Source organism: Melozone crissalis, unplaced genomic scaffold (genome assembly GCF_028551555.1).
Source record: "Melozone crissalis strain CALT ecotype California unplaced genomic scaffold, PUWL_Pcris_2 ptg000019l_1, whole genome shotgun sequence".
Classification (NCBI taxonomy): Eukaryota; Metazoa; Chordata; class Aves; order Passeriformes; family Passerellidae; genus Melozone; species Melozone crissalis.
The window spans coordinates 4,617,984-4,640,178 of NW_026535797.1; the positions used below are offsets into that span (position 1 = coordinate 4,617,984).

General features: G+C 37.7%; 1 protein-coding gene across 5 annotated transcripts in view; it reads right to left on the bottom strand.

Moving 5' to 3' along the window:
* Positions 1–22,195, bottom strand: part of PLEKHA1 (pleckstrin homology domain containing A1) — a 29,354-nt gene that overhangs the window by 4,092 nt on the left and 3,067 nt on the right. For all 5 annotated transcript variants that reach the window (XM_054276622.1, XM_054276626.1, XM_054276623.1 and 2 more), the window contains exons 2-10: positions 11,598–11,758; positions 10,177–10,233; positions 9,382–9,427; positions 7,887–7,984; positions 5,343–5,474; positions 4,411–4,554; positions 3,446–3,514; positions 1,252–1,316; positions 396–459 (exon numbers count right to left, since the gene is read on the bottom strand). In XM_054276622.1, coding sequence (XP_054132597.1) covers positions 396–459; positions 1,252–1,316; positions 3,446–3,514; positions 4,411–4,554; positions 5,343–5,474; positions 7,887–7,984; positions 9,382–9,427; positions 10,177–10,233; positions 11,598–11,738 — 816 coding nt within the window. In that variant the 5' untranslated portion in view covers positions 11,739–11,758. The remainder of the gene's footprint in view (positions 1–395; positions 460–1,251; positions 1,317–3,445; positions 3,515–4,410; positions 4,555–5,342; positions 5,475–7,886; positions 7,985–9,381; positions 9,428–10,176; positions 10,234–11,597; positions 11,759–22,195) is intronic.

Below are 22,195 nucleotides of genomic sequence, written 5' to 3' on the forward strand. Positions count from 1 at the left end.
CAAGCCTTTGTTATTAATTATTTCTTTTTCTATTCTTAGCCAGCCTTCTGATGAAATCCTTTCTTCTATTCTTTTAGTATAGCTTTAGTATAATATATATAATATATAATAAATCAAGCCTCCTGAAACATGGAGTCAGATCCTCATCTGTTCCCTCATCCTCAGATCCCTGTGAACGTGGTCATAGCAGACTTTATTTCTTAACCCAGACATTTCTTACTCTGAACTTATAAAATGCATACCACTATATAAAGCAGTAAAAATAACCTGAAGATCACACTCCCCCTGAAAATCATGCCATGGTTAAAGTGAAGAAGTGCTGCTATTTCATTTTTAAAGTGTATTTAACTCTGGCAGTCTCTTGGATTTGCCCGAAGTTTAAAAAAAGAAATTACCTGCACATAAAAGGTTCGAGAAGTTGTTACAATTTCAAAGAGATTGTCTCTCATCATTATATCACTGCAAATGAAATACAAAAATAGTTCAAAAGCAAGTACAACTTTCCCACTGTATTTTAACAAGACTGTAGGACTGGCAGAGAATCAGAGCATTTGCTGTCTGACTTTTGCATTTCTTTATCACTCTACTATTTTTCTTACTGATTTTTTTACTAATTTTAGCCCCAAGACTTCAGTTTACCAGTGACACATGTGCTACTATATGTATTTTTAATTGGAACATTTAAAATCATATAACATTAAGTCTAAATATATTTATCATACATTTTTAATCTGAACATTCTAAATCATATGTTAAAAATATCATTCTAGTCAAATTTATGTAAGTAGTCTGCTAAAGAAGAAACAGAAAAATCAGTATCTCTCAAGTGCTACAAAAGCAATTATTCTTTAGTATATTGCCATTTGGTAGGAGGGTGAAGAGTGCTCTCAGCCAGATTCATCCACCCAACATGAGTTAATGTCCTCTAAAGGTTTAGAGATTGTGTAAGCAGAGTAGGGACTCCTGAAATTGCTGCCTCAGACCAGACAGCACCCACACATCTCTAACTCTTGGTTCCATGACAGTCTCTTGTTCTGCCCTTGTGCCAAGTTTGCAAGTTTGAAACACACATTAATATAGAATCCTCAAAAAACCCATTTAATGCACAAAACAATGTGCTGTCCCATAAAGAAAGAACACCCCACACGCACACATCAAGTGAAGTTATTGAACAGTTCTCCAAGGAGCAGCCTGGCCATGCCAAGCAGGGAATTCCATCCCTTGTAATGATATCAGTGCTTCCCTCCTCACCTCTGTTTGCATTCCTGAACTTTATGGACCTCCTTAAGTGGTATAACCCTGAGAGGTTCCTTTTCCTGAAAAAAAAAATATGTTTTAGTACAGTATATCTAAAAAGTAGAACAGAAATCCAGAGGTCAAGACAGCAGCAAAATAAGACTTACAAAAGTAAGACTTTCAAGGCAGTCACTATGAAAAAAGTGGAGTCAACCAAAATTTCCCTTGCTTTTGTAAGTATTAAACCAACCACGGCACTTGCAATGAAGAGGAGGACAAATCAAGAAGCAAAACCTCCCAAAACATTAATTCCAGACTATAATGAAGACAACCATGCTGTCCTCTCCCCCTAAGCAGATCAGACAACTGACCCTGGCCTCAAGCAGCTCACTTCATTAAAATTTTGATTGCATTAATCTGCTATGAAATGCTACCATAGAAGATGCTATGTTAATTGGACTGCATGACATGGCTTTAAGTAAGATTAACTGTACCCTATACTAAATACAATTAAAAGTGCTACAAAGAAACCAGTCCTTAACACCTGTAAAAGAACAAGTACTCTCAAAGCATTCAGAAATTCTGTTAACCACAGCAAAAATAAGTGTTAAACTTTCACACAATAGGAAAAAAGTGAGTACATTCAAAGAGAAACACTTTCACTTCTCCCATGACAACATAATATCACACACACTATTATTTTCCAGTGGCTGTTGCAGTAAACTACAAACAAACAACAACTTATTTTACCTCCTACTGTGATTTCTTTAAGCCAAGTTACAATGGATTGCTTCACTTGGCCACAACTTCCACATAAAACAAAAGCTTTCAGCCCTGGAATGACTTCCCCTACAATTTCTGTAACAGACACGAGATTTATGCTGAGCAAGCAGCAAATGTCACCCAAATGTAACCATGCTCCAAGAGCAGTTCCCATTAATCATTTTGCTCTTTAGCAGATCAAATGTAGGAAGTTTTAAACCCAATGTTTTCAGTTATTGTGCTCCTTGTATCTCTTCTCTGCTGTTCTTAGAGTCAATCATCCATTAAAATACATTTTCAAATACATCAACTGTGAAGACCATCTCTTGGAGGGAAAAGCCCAGCTCAGAAATTATCATTTTCTGAATCTCATATTGCTTGTATTCCACTCTGCTCCTGTGGACTGGCACAGGCTCAATGAACACAATGAAACACTAAAAGTCAGAGTATTTCTACCATCCTTCTATTCCACTCTCCCACAGCACAATTCTTCACTGGGTTAGAGCTTGTTTGTGAGCAATCTGAGCTCACATTTGTTTTTTAAATAAAAATAGAGGGTTTCTTACCGGCAGTGAGTCAGAATTGTTCTGCTGACAGCTTAACAAAGATAATGATGCAAGATCAAACCCCTGCTACTGCTGCAGACGCCCTCATTAGAAATGAAATCAAAGTTAACTTCAGAAACAGTCTGAAATTTGGGTTCTTGACATTTTACATCTTATGTTTGGCCTGTAAACTCAATTCTCCTTAATTTATAATACTCTACAACTCAGGTTTCATTCCTTAGGTACAGATTTTCTTACATTTGGACTGTTTTCCCTAAAAAGGAATCCCAACTTTACTGTCTTCAGAACCAGCCATTTCTCTTTATATATATCTATATATATATATAATCTTTAAATGAAGCCTGAAGGCACTTAACATCTGGTCAAAAACAGCCAAAAACTTAAGAGTGACAGGGGAAGAAGAAAGGTCATGAAGCTAAAAGAAACTCTGCAAATGTTGCTGTTGAACAGAAAATCAAGAGGTTTTTGTCCATCTTGGCTGCCCTGGTGAAACAAATGTGTGGGAGAAGATCCCACCATCTGGATGATAAAGCATAATTCTAAATTTAAATGAAGAATTGCACGATTAGTTTTGTCTTTCTCACAGTGATCAGCTATTTCAACAACACAATTAATTTTATAAGAGTGTAAAATGGCAAAGTACTAATACAAGAATCAGGGTGACTGCAGAGTAGATTTTATTACTGCTCTTCAGTGCCCTACAGGAAGGTTCCCAAACAGATTGAACAGTTGCCCCATTAATTTTTTTTTGGTTCTTCCCAGTCATTAAAAGGTTTTACAGTACAGACTCAAGAGCTGCAGGAGCAGCAGAGCACATTTCTCAAACACAAGCATATTCCTTGCAACTCTCACTGTAAAATAACACAGAATTGGAAACTTACCAGTTCAGACTTGAAATATCCTATTGTGTTTTCATCTAATTGAAAGTATCTTCTCTTCCAGTTCTTCATCTGTTAAGGGAAAATAAATAAATATTTATATATTTTACATATAAAATAAAATAGGCTTACAGGTAATGTATTATGAATATATGAAATTATATTTAGCATTCTAGTTGTTATTTATAGTACATGATATTTTGTAATTCCTATTTATTCATAACTATTAATTTTGAATAATGTTTTCATTATAGTTTATTATAATAACAACTTCTGCATCTTTAGTGTCCCCAAGATAATTATGGATGACTTTGCCCAATTAGTAATTTTTTTGGAAAAAATTTAAAATTCTTAAAGCTACTATTTTCTAAGATTTATTCAAACTGTAGAAACTCAGCAGGAGAACTATTCTATAGGAAAATTTGGAAGACAATACATCACAGGTTTCTAGTTTATTTTTAGCTAAAAAAGGGATGTCACAAAAGGAAGCTTCATAATCCAAGATAAAAAGAGTGTGAGAACTCAAAGATGTGTATCTTGCTTAATCTGAACTATCTGTTCCTTCTTCTAGCAAGACATCACATGAACAGCTCCACTTGTGTTAATCAGTCTGATAAGATGCACAATTCTTCCTCTGAACTGAAAAATCAGCTTTTTTTGACTGATTTAAAAAGCAGGCACTGAACTTCTGTCCCAATTTAGATGTTTTTAGTAAGCAAAACAAGGATCTCTACAGAATGCAGAAGAGAATTCCCAGCTGCATGCACCAACCATCACATGGAAGTCTGGGCACACACTGCCTCTCTAAAATATCCTCAACAACACAACACTAAAGAAAGTCATGAAAAGAAGAAACTCAGATAAAAATTAAGTGCTACTAGAGGATAAATTTTATCTTTAATTAATCCTTATTACTCTCAGTAGTAATAAAATCTCTGTCAATTTTATTTTGTTTTAATAATACTTACCACTGCTCCTTGTTTGACACAGTAACCAGCTTTGATAATGGCATTATCTGGGGGATGCTTAGCAGCAAAATAAGGAAGGTGACTTTGTGACCTCTTCAAATAATTCCTGTCAGCCCCTTCACTGCCCTCACTGACTTCTTCTTTCTAGAAAAAACACAGGAAAGTTCAGAATACTCTCAAGTTTTTTTACTTTTCTAAAGGTGAAGGAATAGCTATAGTAGTTACAATAGGAAATAACTTCGTCATCCCATGCTCATAAATCTCATTTCCAATTTGAAAGAACAAACTATTTTAACTGATTTCCAGAGACAAATGGGATTCCCCAAGGGCTGAGTCCTTGTAAGCTGCTCTTAGAAACTAAACCAAGAATGTGCTGAGTACTTTCAAATAATATTGACAAATCTCAGTTTAAAAAATGGTACAGATTTAAACTAATGCATGTATTTTGTAACATGGGCAAAACACTACAGGTGGCTACAGCAAACAATAAGCTATTTCTAGGACTACAAGACATCAGAATTCACCACCTTTTTTAATGCATTTTGGGAGTATACATGTAATTTACATGATATTCATCTAATCTGTAACTATTTTCATCTCAGAAAACTTTCAGCAACAGATTCAGTTCTATCTTTAGCACTGCACAGATTCTACTTCCATAAGCTTGTTCAGCCTCTCAACCTTTTTTCCCCCACTTTTCCTTACAACTTTTTTCCCCTTTTTTCTGTTAAAGGGGCAGAACTTCATCACTGTTAACACCATCTATTAATTTTATGCCGACAAAAATATTATTATTATACTAGCAAATATGTAAAAAAAAAATCAGTACTCAAGCAAATCTTTAAAATCTTATATAAAGGGAATAAAATCCTCACACATAAAAGTACAGCTTTGTGTGTAAAATATTGACCCACTTGTCTGGAGGGTATTACCTGGGTGGGTGTAATGATGGGAACACCACCAACAATTTCTGTCCTGTAAGAGACTTGTTTCTTCCCACCTGGGCTTTCAGCTTGACGATTTGCATTTTCCATTTGGCAGAGAGGATCAGACTGCTTTGGTACCTGCAGTTGGAATGTGAAAATTGACATTAGTTTCATGGAAAAAAAAAAAAAGCCCTGAGCATTACTCAAGAATTTTGAGGCATTTTCAGCAGGATTTAACAAATGGTCACTAACTGTAAAAGGCTAAAAATGGCTTACACAAAAATTTGTTGTAATGACTGTGCTTTAGTGCTCCAGAGGAAAGTGGTGCCAATAAAGACATTTCAGGGGATGAAATCAGTTGCAAGCTTTGCCATAAAGTGCATCACTTAATCTTCACAACGCACTGAGAACTGGTTCTTTATTTTTCAGCTGCTTTCAGTTTTAGTGAGAAAGTGGAGACGCCCCAGTGGCTGCAGAGGCAGCGCAGCAAGGCCATAAACACTGGGACTTTGGTCACACAGGGTGTCTGACCAGGGTGACATCTGTCCTCACATGTACTTGGCATGAAGATTGTGTTACTGCCCCCATTAATCACAGATATATTGCTAAATTCTGGCCAGTGACCCTGCCTACCTAACTATCAGTAACTATGAGATAATTCTCTCAAATGTGCAACTTAAGCCATCAAAACTCCACAGGAATTTGATTTCCCTCTAAGTGTTTTGATCTAAAAAGTTTACTCAGTTTTCTGAGTAAACTTGTTTAACCTACGAAATGCAGTGACTACAAGACATTTTTCATTTCTAATGAAAAAGAAATTTCTCCTTCAATTCTTCTCCTTCTCCTTCAATCTCTCCTTCACCTCTAATGTTAATATAACACATCTGAAGTGACTTCAACAAGAAGAGATCAAGTCTCGCACCCAAATACCCCACCCAGCAACCTACTGGGTATTTACAGAGGACATCCAAACTCCTTCAGAAAGGACACACAAATTGTCCATCCAAGACTGTGACACATTCAAAACTTGGAACTGAACTGATCTAGACAAGAAAGCAAAGCCACTTTATAGTCTGTGATTCAAGTTCCTGTGCCCAGGAGTGCTCATTTTACAAAATGCAGCCTGCAGGGAAGTACAGACAGTGCTGAGAGCAGATGTCAGCCTAGGACAGTGTCCTGCTGGCCAGCCCTCTGCCAGGGACTCCATCCCCAGCCAAGCCCTGCACTGAAGGATAGCTCACTCATGAGCCTCAGCCTTTGAAAAGCAGGGTTTGTAGCTACAGCTTTGTGGGGAAGTGCTTCAGCTGTCACAAACTCCTACTGAAAATGCTGCAGCCCAAGCCCACAGCCACCTCCTCACACAAAGGCATTTTCAAACAGCACTCAAAAATGGGTACACAGTGTGCTAGGCTGCAGAGGTTCACAGCCATTCTGACATTATCAGCACTCAAGAGGACTAAAACATGCAATGAATCTTGGAGGATTGCAATCTGCAGCAAGTAATGCTCATATTAAAATAATTGAGTGATCTTAATTATTTGATTCAATAACTGGATGTACTTAATACTGTACTCGAGCTGTTCAAAGGCTTGTTCCTTCAAAGACAAAATCATACTAATGATTTCACCAGCCATTTCAAATGCAAGATAAACAGATGATAAACAGCATTCACTCTAAATTGATGCAATCATTTATTTATTTATTCATTTAATTTCTTCAACCGGGAACAGCTCAGGCCTGGCTGTGGCGCATCCTCTTTATGAAAAGCCAAAGTGAGAAGGCTTTGTGCTTCTGGCTTTTTAACACTTATTATTAGCAGTAGCATTTCTTTAACTCCAAAGAATGGGCTGTATTAAAACAGTGCAAAGAACTCATGTTAACATCCCTAGATAACCCAAAAATGAGAAAGTCATTGACAACAGACACAAAAGTGTGCACCCATGCTCAGAACCCCTTCTTTGTCAGGGTGTGCTCTCAGAAGTGTTCATGGTCATCACTTCCCCAAAACTGGAAAAAATAAAACCATAACTTCTGCCTCCTGAAAAGACTGAGATAACACGTGGGGGTTTCTATCACGAGATAAAAACTTGTGCTGGTACAACCCAGAGAAGTAATTTAACATTTACCAGAAGAACCATCAAGGTTTCGTTGCATGGATGTTACTCAAAATCAGGAGAGAGCCTTTGGAGCTTGATCAAATATTTTAGTGATACTTTAAGAAATGACAACTTTTGACAGCAGGTAAAAGTATGTGTGTCTTTTCATTGCTTGCTAGTGTCTTCTGGATATTTCAAATAATATTAATGCACAGTTAATTTTAAATTATTAGAAAAAATATTAAGCTATAATTAAAAAGATTATCTTTTGTCCAATTTCCAAAAAGAAAGTTAAACTCAAATTTAGGGGGAGTTCTCTACAGTTTCTCCAAGTACTGCAAAGTCAAGCCAAGACTTGTTTGTGGTGGTAGAAACTGGAGGCAAAAGTTACATTTGAGCACCTTGAGACAATCATAATTTGAAAGCACTGCTAAAGATCAACTCAACCACTTACTGTGATTTTGGTAGCTTTGTTCAGAACATTTACCCATTCAACTAGGTCCTGCTGATCATTGGCTTGTAGAAAGTATTTTCTCATCCCTGCATTCATAACTGTTGAAAACCATCATGAAAAGTTAACAACACTGAAATTTAAGAGCAAACTTAATATCATTATGAAAATATTTGATTTCAGATGAAAATTCCATTTAAAGCATTTAAGTGCTCTGTTGTGCTTCATTTTAGAAAGTCATCTTAAAGCACATAAATCTACTTGATTGCTTTATTCTAAAAAATAGTAATTTAAGCTCTCCACTTAAATGGCATGATACAAACTTTGAAAATGGATTTTTCTGTCTTGAATTTTATCTAAATATTCTACAGTTCCATTTCCTCGTTCTCAATTTCCCCATGTAACAAGTCTTCTACCTGGGGACTTCTACAATTCCTCCTTTTAATCCTCTGGCCAGAATCTGTTATCCTTTGTGACATTATGAACATGACTATGGTCACTGATTTACTTTTTTAAAAAAAAATTTAATTGCTGGGAAAATCAGTATTAATTACTAAGTATATGATGCACAAGACCAAACAACTTTAAGACAACTACAACACAAACATTATTTTATTTTAGTGACTTGGCAGAGAAACATATTTTAATGAGTTTATATCTCTACCTCACAACCCCTGGCATCCTTCATCAAAAAAGGACAAACACATTTCAGTGTAACAGCAAAAAAAAAAAATCATGGCTAATTCTTGAAATAGGTTTTACGGTGATTAAAATCTGAATATAAAGACAGTGAATTTGTATTTTTCCTCTACAAAGTATGAAAACTCTTTAATAAATTAGAGATATTTAAGCCAGCATCTTGGATCTTTAAGGTGTTTTAGAGCTGGCCCACTGACAGGAGAAACTTTCCAAGTGCTGAGGACAAAGCCCTCCATAGATGTGCAGAGGAATCTGTAATCTGTAGAAGGCACTGAACTGACACACCAGGTACTTGCCTAAAACCAGGAGGAGCTTTAGGATTATCTAAAGCTTCAGTAAATTTTAAACAAATTTAAATCTAGAAGGCACCCCAAGAATTATTTTTTTTGTGCAGCACCAGAAGCTGAAATTTCACTTAAGAGCATTGGCTGAGAGTATTTTTAGATCAATGAAATCAAGTCTTTCATCAGGAAACCGATTTCAATAGTTAAATTTCTTGTCTTCCCAGCTGACAGGCAGGCCACATTTCTCAAAACAACTGTCATTACTTATTAATGCCTCAAAAATTTCAGACATCTGAAAAAACAGCTCTCACCTACTCCTCATTAAGCTGCAATACGAAAAAACACAAAAACACCTTATGAGGAAGCCAACATTTCCATCATACTAAAGAAGAAAGTGAACACAAGCTATTTTTTAACCACTCCCAGCTGTAGCTGGTACCAGAACGGCAGAACATTCTCCTTGTTCCAAATGTCTCAAGAAGACGCTTGATGCACAGAGCACAAGCCAAACTCACCAAAACAGAACTCTGCCTTTGGCCTCAGCTTAGTTGCATCGCTAACCTAGAAGGGAAATTCAGATTATAAATGTCACAAAATACACACATCAGATACCACAAAGTCTTATTCCATTTCAAGGGGGTAAATTCAAAGATTAGAAGCACTGCAAGGTGGTTAGGCATAATGATAAAGAGAACTATAAAAGAACGAAAATGAAAGACAAACAAGGAAGGTGGGAAGATGCAGTATTGACAACAAAAATGCAAAGGAAGAACGAGAAATGAGCAGACAGACAAGAAAAGGTCAAGTATTTTTCTCCACTTATTTGTTAATGCACTATCTGCTACAAATTTAACCACAGAAACATTCTTAGTTCACAGTTCCCTTTCAGACATATTTAGAACTAACTGTATACACAGTATAAAGGACTAGGTATTTTTTAGAAATTTTTCTGTTCTGTCTATTAAAAGTCACTATTACTTGCAAGGTATCACACCCAAAGTCATCTTCCCATTCATAAATGACCTGTCTTTTTTCCAAGACTAATGGGACTTCAAATACTCCTTAAGAACTGAAATTTCAATTTTATGAGCACAAACAGCTGCTGTTTGAAATCACTACACAAACTTAGACAACACAGTAATTTATCTGTTCTTATTTTAACCTGAACCTATTGAAGTGTTTTAACACTTCTCTAATTCAGGAGTATCACAGAAGCAAAAGGAGTAAGTGTCATTTAAATTTGTCTGAAGTTGAGGCCCTTGGTAGTTACCATCAAGTATTTAATGTGTCTCACATATTAATTAGCTTACCTTTGAAATATAGGTAAGTTTAATGGCCCCAACAGGTGGAGATCCAGAGGGAAGATTCTGAAACAAATCACATATGTTGCAAAGTGAAACTACTTTATTCTCATGCCACAATCAGTGTTTATGCATAAAAAGCAAGTAATCCCACAAACAAAAAGAAAATCCTACATATTTTTATAGACAATGCACAATGTATGCTTGAAACAGGATCTAAACTACTTGTTTATTATACACACATCTGTTAACTAAAAACAGAAAGACTGCTAGAAACAATACAAATAGTAATTGTTTCAGAGGTTTATGTATTTTACTAGAGGAAAAAGGATTCTTGTGGCTCTGCATCCAGGAAATCCGGAAAGAATTTCTGTTTTCCTTAACAGATGTTGGAGTCTCTTGTACTTTGACCAGGGCAGGAGGAAGGGACAAGAAGTGACATTCATCTATTATGTCAGATACTTCAAAGGCCATCTCACATATTTTCCAATCACTTCAGGGATTTAGGAAGGCCTTCACATATTTACCAGAACTCTGCAGTTCTTCAAAATTACAGCAGTGGGAGAAAATCAAGAAGTTTCAATTCTTGTCTTGCAAGAAATCCTTTCATTTGTGCATGTAAAATAAAAGGCCTAACCTAGGCCTGGGTGTGCACTGCAAATATCATTAAGTCTTAAAACTTCTGAGAAACTGCAATTTCTACAGCATTGAAGATTTTGTCCACATGCCCTGAATTGCTTCTTTTCACTCAGATCAAATGTCTGAAGTCTGCGTTACTTGCAGAAATTCTTCTTCTCCTCAGTGAAACTGCTAAATGCTTCAGTCACAAGTCACATCCATGGAGCTGCACCTCATTTACATTTTGTTTTTGCTGGTTCCTTTGAACAGCAGACTGATGCTTTTTAACTCTGCTGCTCCTGGCACAAGGGTACATGGATATTCCTCTGCAGGAGCTGTCAGCTGACCTGGATCCTGTGCTCTCACTGTCTCTGTGCCCAAACCTTCAGCAATTATCTGCTCTTCCCTCTGCTAGGAAGCACAGGGATGCAGACACATTGTAAAAGCAGCTTTTATCTAAAGGCTGCTCTCCATGCCAATGGATACAAGCTGTCCTCACTCATACACCATCCACGCTGGACTGCTATTGCAGGGTCCATTAAAAATTGCTTTTCAATGACTGATTCTGTTGAGGGAAAGCAATATGTAATGCAAGGAAAACCATACATAAGGTTAAAGGTGAATTAAACACCAGAGTGGGTGATTTGGCTCATCTGGTTATTTTACCCCGATTTACAATTATTTCATTTACACAATGATTTTTTCCCCTAGCTTCCAGGTCCATAATACCAAACCCCACTTTTCTTTTGTGAATTCATTAGCAAACCCAAAAATTGAGTCAAACCAGGAAATCCCTGGCAGGAGCAGCTCACCTGTGGGTTATCCATGTACCACACCAGGTTGTCCTCCTGCGTGTCCAGGATGAAGTACCGCCGCAGGAATTTCCCACTATTCTCATTTTCCTCAATGTCTAAGAAACCACAGATGCGATTCTGGCGATCCACATAAGGCATTTCTGACCCTGGACATCACACTGCACAACAAAAAGCACAGGAGGTAAGCAAAGTTCCTTGCTGCTAATTTTAAGGCTGCTCAGTGCACGACATTTTGAGCAGTTTCAATCAGCAGCTTCAAGAAGTTTCTACGTAAGGGTAAGTGAAGCGTAGCTGCTCCCCACACCACCACCGCTGCATTTTCAGACAGGACTTTCAGACTTTAAAGAGTTTATTTAGCAGGTCCAACAGCCTAAGTGTAAAGTTACAAGTGGGAAGCAGCAGATGAGCATCAAGGCTTTGACAAGATCACTGAAAAATCCTTCACAACGTGCACAAAATTGAGACAGCAGTGGGGTTACACTTCCTCCTTTGACGTTGCTTCTCACGGCCAAGAAAGAATCTTTAGGAGCTCCACTGCCCACTGCAATTTTTCATATCTAGCTTATGCAAATGCAGTAAAAAAGCCTTTAGAAACATTGTTCTCGTTTTTCTTCCCTCCTACAAAAAGCATTTCACATCTAGCTGTGTCTAAGAAGACATCTTTTCATTCTTATACATTAAATAGGAAAAATGAGGCTGTATGTGCGCCAACAGAGATGTGAACACCCTCTGCTCATGGTACTGAGGTCTGAGAGCACCAGGCTTTTAATTTGGCTTTTGGGGTCTTCTTTTTTCTTTTTAAATTTGTTCTGCATTAAAAAATTAAATAACATCTGCTTTGTGCCCACCTATTACCCTCTTACCATTCACCTTTTACGGATCTGCCTTTTGCATCACGGGTTTTGCTTCCTTTTATTTTATGGGACAGTCATTTTACTTTAAGAGGCAGCCTTGTAAGAGCAAAGATAAATTTGCATACTCATCTAAAAATGATAAAAATCAGGTTGATGCCAATCTTTCCCAGGGCAGGGAAAAAATGATTCAGTCTTCACATTTTGTTACAAAATTCAGAAATAGTACAGATCCAAAAATACTAATGTAAGACACAGAAGGTTGAAGCACATCACATTTTTCATAATTTTCCAGCTTTAACTGTAATATGGAAGCTTCATTTTAGTATTTCTTTAAACTCTTTACCTTTAATATTTGAGGTCACTTGATTTAAATACACTTACATACACATACAATGAGACAGACACCTGATAATTATTTGTAGTTAGCTACTGATACATCACACCAAAACATGAGACAGTTTTTCAAGTGTTGTTTTGGGTAAAGAATCAGTGTTTATTTTAGGGACTCAGATATTTACATTTTTGGGGTGGGGAGTTATCAATATACAAACATGTACATTTATAATTGTATTTACAGCTGTCATTTTATAACTAATTAGGACACAAACAAATTTTTGACTCAATCACTTTGAGAAACATTTTTTAAAAGTCACCAGCAACAATGGTTTAAATATGCAAAGGTTTATTTTTCAATAAAGTAAGAAAATTTATGAAGGTAATCTAAATTTTCTTGGTGTGTTCCTCATAATTTAAATATCACAGATCTAAGTCAAGCTCTGTAACCATGTTATATTTATAAGGACCACAAAAATAAACACTTGAGCACTCAGGACAGTATCATTATTTTAACAAACATTCATCAGTAACTCAATTGAGGCTCTTGGGATCACTTCACACTGAAGCAACATCTCCTATAAACACAGGGCAAGCTCAAGGGTAGCTGTTCTCTAAATTACACCTCTAATCCAGCAGAACTTGGCATCACACCTTGTTTGCATTTAAATGAATATAAAAATTGCCATTTGTCAGTATTGCCCTAATTTGTACCAGGTGGTTCTTCAACAAAATCCTCCAGCATTTCCAGGACACTTTTAGGCTTCATATCAACAGTTTATGAAGCCCAGAAAAGGCTGTCCCTGAAAAAAAGCAAATATTGGTGGCTGGTTTCCTGTCTGAGCAGACTTAAAGCTGTGTTCTCCACAGATGTGAAGAAAACGAAACAAGGAAAACTTGTTTTTCAAACAAGATCCGGATTGATTAAAAATCCTTGAATAAAACCAACTGAATTTTAAAAGCACTTTCCCCCCATAAGAGAATCTATGTTTCAGAAAACCTTTCAAGGAAAATGAAAGGAGGATGCTCATAATGCTCCATTATGAACACACAATTAGCTAAAGCTGAACTACCCCAATAATTGAATTTTTTTTTCCAGGGCAAAAAACAAAACTCAGAAGCTTTTTCTTATTTGTCAGTAAACTAATTATCACAGAAGAAAAAATACCCAAACATAAATTAATAAAGATTCTCTACTTCAAAGTACTACCAGCTAATTTTTAGCCTACAAAATGATACTATTTGCACCTACTCTATGCTCTAATGAAAATACAGCATAAAGTAACACTAAAGTTAAAATGTAAATTCTATAACTGCTGTTTTCTTCAAATTAGTTTAAAATTCCTCATGGGATTACAGCCCTCTACAAGACGGATGGTCTTAAAGAAGAGACAAAAAAGCCCCCACCTTTAACTTTATAATAAATTGAAATCTAACACAATGTCATATAACTAATTTCCATTTTTAAAAGCCTGCTTCCACCCATTACACCTTGGCAAGATTCCCCTGTAAATTAATAGCAATTCTATTCAACCTTCATTAATGAACCATAATTTGCAGTGCACATTTAAAAAAAAAATCAATCTGTGCCTTTCTTCCAGTTACTAAAGGGACTGAACACATGACAAAGCCACCACCATGATCCCCCTCCTAACAACTCTGGACAGAGCCAAAAGGCATTGATGGAATTGCCATGATTCACACAAGGAACTGCAGAACTCGAATTCAGCATAGGAAATCTGGCTGGAAGACCACCAGCCTAAGAATTCATCAGAACTTCAACTCAAAAATGTCTTCAGAACACACATCATGTCTTGCAGAGATGAGACTTTCCATTAAATTATTTGAAGCAATTAGGAAACAAAAAGCTCCAAGTCTGTACATTTTACAGCATTATTACATGCACCCTTAGTTATTTTCTGCAGCAGAACCTGCAGCACAGAACAGTGCATTCAATCTTCTAGAATCAAGCATTATAAAAAGATTATGAGTTCTTAGTAAGGCTGAAGGCACCAAACCTGTTACAGAACACATACAACTCCATTTTATTTTGCCTTCCCTCCCTGCAGTGGAGATGTGGCTCAATGACACTGTGCTACTTCAGGAAAAACATCCCAGCGGCCCATTTCCTCCTGCTTCTTGCCACAATCCTCCAAAAACAAAGATGTTCTTGAAAACCCATTTTGTGGTGTATAGTAACACTCTGTAACAACTCCCAGCTCCTTGAAATTCTTTCCTGGAGGGCTGTGTTACAATGCAAAGAGGAGGTGTCACTTATTTTTGAAGCCTTACATCCCTCTTTCCAGCAGCAGGGTACTAATTTAGGAGGTCCATACCTCACCAGCCCAGCTTCTCTCAGATTTCCCCTCTCCCTGCTCTTTTCCTCGGAGGTACAACACACACTGACATTCCCCAACATTTATATCCCACACTGAGGACTGCCTGGCCTCCTGGGCACCACTATAAATAAAAATCCCACATCACCTTCCCCAGCCTCACTGGAAATGCATGACTGCACAAGCAGGACCTGCAGAGGCACACGAGCATCTCCTCTGCACCATTTATAACACACAGCTCCAACTCTCCCACATTAATTCCTATTTTTAGCTTCCCACCAGCACCTGTTCTTGAGTTCACCTCCATTCCAGATTGCTTGCAGCCTTCCTATCTTCAAGTGCAAAGTCTAGACAAGACTGAGGTGAGGTGCCAGATAACATTTCTGTGGCCCAGTCTTTCCTTTGACTTGATTTCCACAGGTAGGTACAAACCATGGACCACTGGCTGACTAAAGCAAGTGGAATTCTGTCTTCATAAAAAAATCAGGTCATTGCATTATGACAGGACAGCTTGATTAAAAAATAAAAGAAAAGCATTTAATACCTCTTTATTTTACATGCCTTTTCCCCAAGCTTTGGGTAATATTTTATTACTTTTATGTCATTATTTTGGGTAATAATTTATTACTTCCATTTCTTTAATTTAGATGAACAGTTCTACTTCCTGCTCTTTAACGTTTGGAACTTTGGATTTAACCCACCCCAAGAGATGACTTTGGGGTTCTTTTTCTATCAGCTAGGAAGATTAAGAACCATCCATTACCTACTTACTCATCCCTATGAAATGAAGAACAACATTCATACACCTCCACTTGATAAATATAAAATGATGCCATGAGTCATGCCCACCCCTCCTCCCCAGCTCCCTTTTTAAGCTCTGCTGTTTACAGCAGCTCCAGCAGCACAAAGGGAAGGTGAAGCAGCATCCCCAGCCATCTCCAGTCTTTCCTGCAGTTCCAGGGGCAGCTTCATTAGTGAGGGCTCCTGGCTTTTGCCTAGGCAATTACTCTCAGCTTCCTGCTGTAAATCAGCTGCTCTCCAGCTGGTCATCTCTTTTACTGACCATTTAGTGCCTCCCCAGGGGAAGGATGAGTTCAGACTGTGCTGCTTATCCCCTGAAGAACACTGCAGTGAAAGCTTTCCTTCTTGTGTACACCCAGGGCAAGCGAAGGGAGCAGGGAGGGGGAAATTGCAGCCCTGAGACAAGCAGCTCAGAGTAGCCTCTGACAATAAGTCACATAAATCTTCCAGAAACAGTAGTTCAAACCTCTTTTTATTTCCTTGAAAACCTTCCAGCACAGGCAGGCCATCAGAGAGATACTATGAGACAATATTGTAAATCCCTGCTCACCTTTCATACAGCTTCCAAAGTACCAACAACATAACAAAAACCCCACAAACAACTAATCCAGGAGCTGGACAGGCAACTTGGCTGCAATTCTTTTGACAACAAAAATAATTCAGGATTGATGGATTCAAAATTACAAGCCCAGTGTTTCAATTTCCCAAAGATCCTCCACTGCCTCATTTCTGTCCTGGAGGGCATAGCAGACATTGGATACTTCTGTTAACAGAATTTGCCAGCAGCCTCTGACACTGTGATCAACTTTTTAACTACATCTAAAAACGAGATGTGGAAGTCTCCACGATACACTGCCCCCTAAATTCAGATTCCCGTTCTAAAGCAGTCAAAAAGAAGGAAAAACCAGCTGCAAAAGGCCAGTATTCAACTGGAAAACAATTTCTAAGCATAAATCAATTTTCCAAATAAAAAAATATTTAGTACAAGTGGCATTGACCTCTCCCATCCCTGCCCAAACTATGAGGAATGTCAAAAGATACATCCCTCCCCAGCACTTAATCCAACTTCCAAGCAGACCACAAAACAGAAAAATCATGGCTGCAGTGATGAATCATCCAACAAAACCAGCAGCCTTATCTTGAACTTCAGTCTTATCCAGTGGTGATTCTGTGTTCAAAATGCTGAGCTGCTGTTTTCCAGGAACACTTGTTAAATCAGGGCAAGCCAACCACTCCCCTCTCTTCCAGTGCACCTCAGCAAGTCAAATGATTCATTTTATTCAATACCATCCTCTAATGTTACTTTCATCTCAGGAAAAATAAATCAGTATGTTCTAGGGAAATCTGGAGTTCTATGGAAAACCTTCTGCAGTTATCTGAATCCATCATCCCCTGGCCTATTTCAAATACTGACCTCCAAGTTCATGATGGAACAGGCTGGTACTTCCTCAAAAATTTCCGCAGAAATTTCTCTAAGTGATGTTTCCTGTTCTGAACTGAACTGTTTTCCTCCATTTTAAGGAATTTGCAATAGCAGCCAAAGGCTTTGGGATACGATGGAATGAGGAAATGCACTGCACAGGATGCAAAACTCCTCTCTGTCACTGATCTTTTAAGTCAGAACAACAACAAAAAACCAACCTCACCTACTAATGGTTTTTGCCCAGGTAAAACAATTATTTTAATTGTCCCTCTAAATGCACTGAGCTAACAGAAATAAAGGGAAGCATCCTGTGCAACAAGGCCATTATAGAAAACACTCTTGAAATTAATCCATTAATAACTTATGAGTGATGACCAGCTTACAAGGCAATGAAGTAAAATAACAAAGCTGAGAGACAGTGACAGAATATGCTCAATAACACAAAGTCTTTACAACAGTTAGATGTAATTTTCATCACTTTATATTAAGCCTCTGGATAATATAGTTACTCAAAATGAGATATAACCAGAGATAAATACAATAAAAGAAAACAAAATATAGTTACTCTAATTCACTTTGACTTGTATCTCACACAAGCCTCAAAACAAGTTTTAAATGCTAATTAATTTCAGTTGCCTGCTAGTTAAAAACCTTAAAAATGCATGTTCAGAGTTGATTCATATTTACAATTTTTTTTACCAGCCTTTTCAAAATTTTAAATAAGTGCCACCTACAAAACTCCAAATATGAAAATTAGGTCCTTGTTCTCAAAATGCTTACATGCTTATTTTGATAGAAAGTGTCCATTCATGACAACCAAAACAAATTAAAAATTAAGCAGGAAATAACCACATTACTTATTAGGATTACTTATTATTACTAGTTAGTCATTAGAAAAAACCCTGTGTAATTTCAATAATAAACTAATAACAGTTTCATCCAGGCCAACCACTCCAAGCACTTGAATTCCACACACTCACAGCTATTTCAAATTCCCATCTGAATCAAACTACAAATCCTGGTGAAGCTTATTTGACTTTGGGAAGTTCAATACAAAAAGAAAGTGAGGCTGATTGAATAATGAATTTTGCCATTTGTGAGCCAGTCTTGCTGATTTTCACTGAGAATCCTTGGTATAAACTCAGCAGTACAAATAAACACAGATCTTCCTGGGAAGTATGTAAGAAATGGAAAAGCCAGATGCTTAGGAAATTAGCAATATCTTCAGTTTTCACAGACTACTCTTAGGCTGTTAAAGAAAGGGCTGAAAAAACCTCCTTTTTCAGTTCATTTCAATATCAAATAATGAAAAGAACATTATCAGGTAAATATTTGATTTGACCTCTTTTACAGATATAAAAGGATTTAATGAAATCAAAGCACACAAAGCGAGTAACTGTTTATCAATTTTGATTTTGTAGATCTAATTTAGCAAATTCAATGCAAAATAAAGAAAAATGCAATGGATTAACCTACATTAAAACTTTGGTAAAGAAAAAACCATTGCTGTTTAAATTTCACCTGACTTATTTTAATATTTACAGTACAGACCATGTTCATTTCATTGTATAATCCACCATGTGGGTCAAAATTCCCTCTACTGCAAAGATTTGCTATTTCCTCCAGAATCCAGCTCACTTGTCAGTTATATCAGAACTACACAAGGATTTCCAGAGATTAGCACTAATCTCAGAGCTCTCCAGTAAGTGCAAGTGCAGTGAAAGCTCTTTAGGAAGAACAGGGCTTTGCCTGGCTCACGTAACAAACGGACAAATGTGCATTTACAGATGCACAGCTCCTGTTCACCAAGGCGGGAGGGGAAAATCAAGCTCATCAAATGGCAAAGTTCTTGGGACATTACCCTCCTCCTCTCTTTTTTATACACCTTAAATTAAGAAAATCAAATTCCACTCTGGCATATGTAACAGAAGTCTCACCCAACACGCAGATAAACCCCACACAGTGAAAGTTGCTCTGTTTGTAGCACAGTGTAGCTCACTTGAATCACATCACTCACTGTGACTGCTCACAGAATTCATTTCCAGCAGCATTCCTCCTTGGAACCAAGCCCTGAGCACAGGGAATTGTCCCCATGGCAGGTACAGCCCTGGATGTGGCCTTCTGCCTCACCTTCCTCCTCATTTGTGGCACGACACAAACACCAGTTACTGCCCAGCTGCTGCTCTGCACTGACAAAGGCGTTCTCAAAACCTCACTTATGGTGTGCAGGGAGAATAACAGCCCTCCGCCCACAGAATAATCCCAAAAGTACCAGGTATTGCTGTCTGACCCACACACAGCAAGGCAGAAACACCCCAGAAGAGTCCCAAGTCCATCCTGGAAATCCTGGATGTACCATGAGCATACATCAGGCTGGTTTTCAGCCTCCCACAAAAAGGCAGCAAATGGGCCTCCTGAAGGAATCATGCTCCTCCACCCAAAAATCAGGGCACCAGCACAAAGCAGGAAGAAAATTACATAATAGATAAATTACAGCATCTCAATAAATAGATAAATTACATAAATAGATAAATTACAGCATCTACAGTGTACATGATTTAAGGAAGAAACACAAGAAAAAGGTTAATGATAAAAAAATCAAGATAACCAAACCCCGAAGTCCTGAATCAGCAGACACATTTTTAACATCCTTTAAGTGACCCAACCTTCCAGCACTGCTGCACACACAGCCATGGTCTGTCAGACAAAGCAATAATTGCCAGCTGAATTATTAGCCCAGCCTCAGTTCCCATTTGTCATTTTCAGCCTCCCTGAAGAGTTAACCAACATATTGAACAACATCTTTTGAAGTGCAGTTTTAAGAGGACTGCTCACTCTTCCAACAAACCTGGCATGTAACTGTTTTAGTGCTTAACACAAGAACACTTAATTAAGTCACTAGTCTGAAACAAGTTCCAGCACATTTTCTTGGACATGGGATGTAAATGTGGTGGGTACCAAAGCACCCAGGGAGAGCATACACATCAAAACAATTACATATTAAATGCATTAATTTATCACCTATCTGTCAGTATACAGAGACTGTTCCTGGGAGTGTTGACTCTCAACAACAAAAACATGTTTGCAAAGCTTGGTAATTGCTGTCTAGTCTACATTTTCAATTTATAGCAATGACAGTGCCCTATTTTCTCCAGAATGATTTTAAATTCAAAATACTTTTAACTCTGTAACATGAATAAAGACACAGCTCACTAGAGGTGGCAGCAAATTCTTTTTCCCTTTGGGAGAGTGGAGAGGCAGAAAAGCTCAACCTCTTTCACATGAAAAATCAGTAAATCAGGCCAAATTTAAGAGATTCTGCTTACAATGCCAGCAGAAAAAATGAGCTAAATTGATATCCAAAACATCTGGATGCAATGGCTAGCTAGAATTAAAAGCATCTTCAAGAAGAGAACAGCCAACAAAGCAACAGAGAGAGCTTTGCTACTGTCCCCTGTGTGGCAGAACCATAACATAAAAGATTTACATGTTTGTGTGGGTATTTTAAGCATTGTTTTAAAATTCTGTTAAACAAACAAGGCCATGCAACGCTCCTTAAAGTTTTAAAGACTTGCTTTCTCTAAGTGACACCAGAGATTTCCAGTCACAACCTTTTTTCCGCTGTATTTTTCTGGTTTTGCTCCTCCTGCCTGGAGCTCGCCCCTTGTTTTTTACCTTGGGCTGTGTCTTCAGGCTCTGCCTCCCCTGGCCACATCCAGCCTGACGTGCCCTGACCACTCCTGGGATGCAGAGCTGCTGCTCAGCACTCTCACATGAGGATGGAGGGACACAGCAGCAGCCTGTCCCAGGCCACACAGGAAGCTTTTTGGCAAAACAGTGAGCTGAACCTGTTTCCCAAGTCCCAGAGCAGCAACCTCACTATTGAACCACCTTTCTTCTACGTAAAATACCTGAAACTATTCAGATTTTAAGGCAAAGGCATATGTTCAAACCTGAAAACTGTTTAAACTGTTGAATGCCACAAATGTCTACCAGACCTGCAGCTCCCTGCTTGTGCAGATAACATCTGCTAAGAGTAAGTGGCTCATACAGTTCTGCACCAGAAAGCTTAATAAGTTCCTTCTCCAAGATTAAAGAAACACCTACACATTCTAGATGCTTCTGCAAGTCCCTGGAGGGAGAAAATGCTGCTTAGCGCTGAGACAATGAACCAGCTTCCTTCCTCAACAGCAACAAAACCCTGCTGCTTTACCTAGCACTGAGAGGAAAGTGATATTTATAGAACTGAGCCCTATACCAATACGTACCTAAATACACTGTTAGGGTACAGCATGCATCAAAATAACCTTAGACCTATATATTTTCAAAGTCCTAATTTGAAAGATTTCAAGAGCAGGGAAAAAATTTGAAGCAGCTCAGCCACATCCCTCCATTCCAATTCATTTCAGTGATTCTCTGCATTGAAGTGTAACTTCAAAACCTGAACCATTCTTGTCACTCACAGCTCTTCAGCAGGTGACTTTTCTGAAGCTGTTACATTATTTTCATATGTCAAGTAAGCTCACTAGGATTATGATATTTAGGTTTCTTATGTAATTTTATAAATTACTGACAGCAATGCTTCTAGCCACGTCTCATTGCCTTTAGTTTCAAAACCAAAAGAATACATGCACTGACTGTTGTGTTTCTTTATATATAATTTCCTGATGAATTCTTAAGCACTTGTTCCACGCTGTAAAAATGTTTTATGCTAAAGCCAGTTACCTAAATTCCCATTTTGGCACTGAAGTAACTTACTATTCTGTATTTTCATGCAATTATACAACTGCACAAAGGTTCACTTGGCTGCAAACCCCAGTAAGTATTTTCTGAGACTGTTCCTATTCT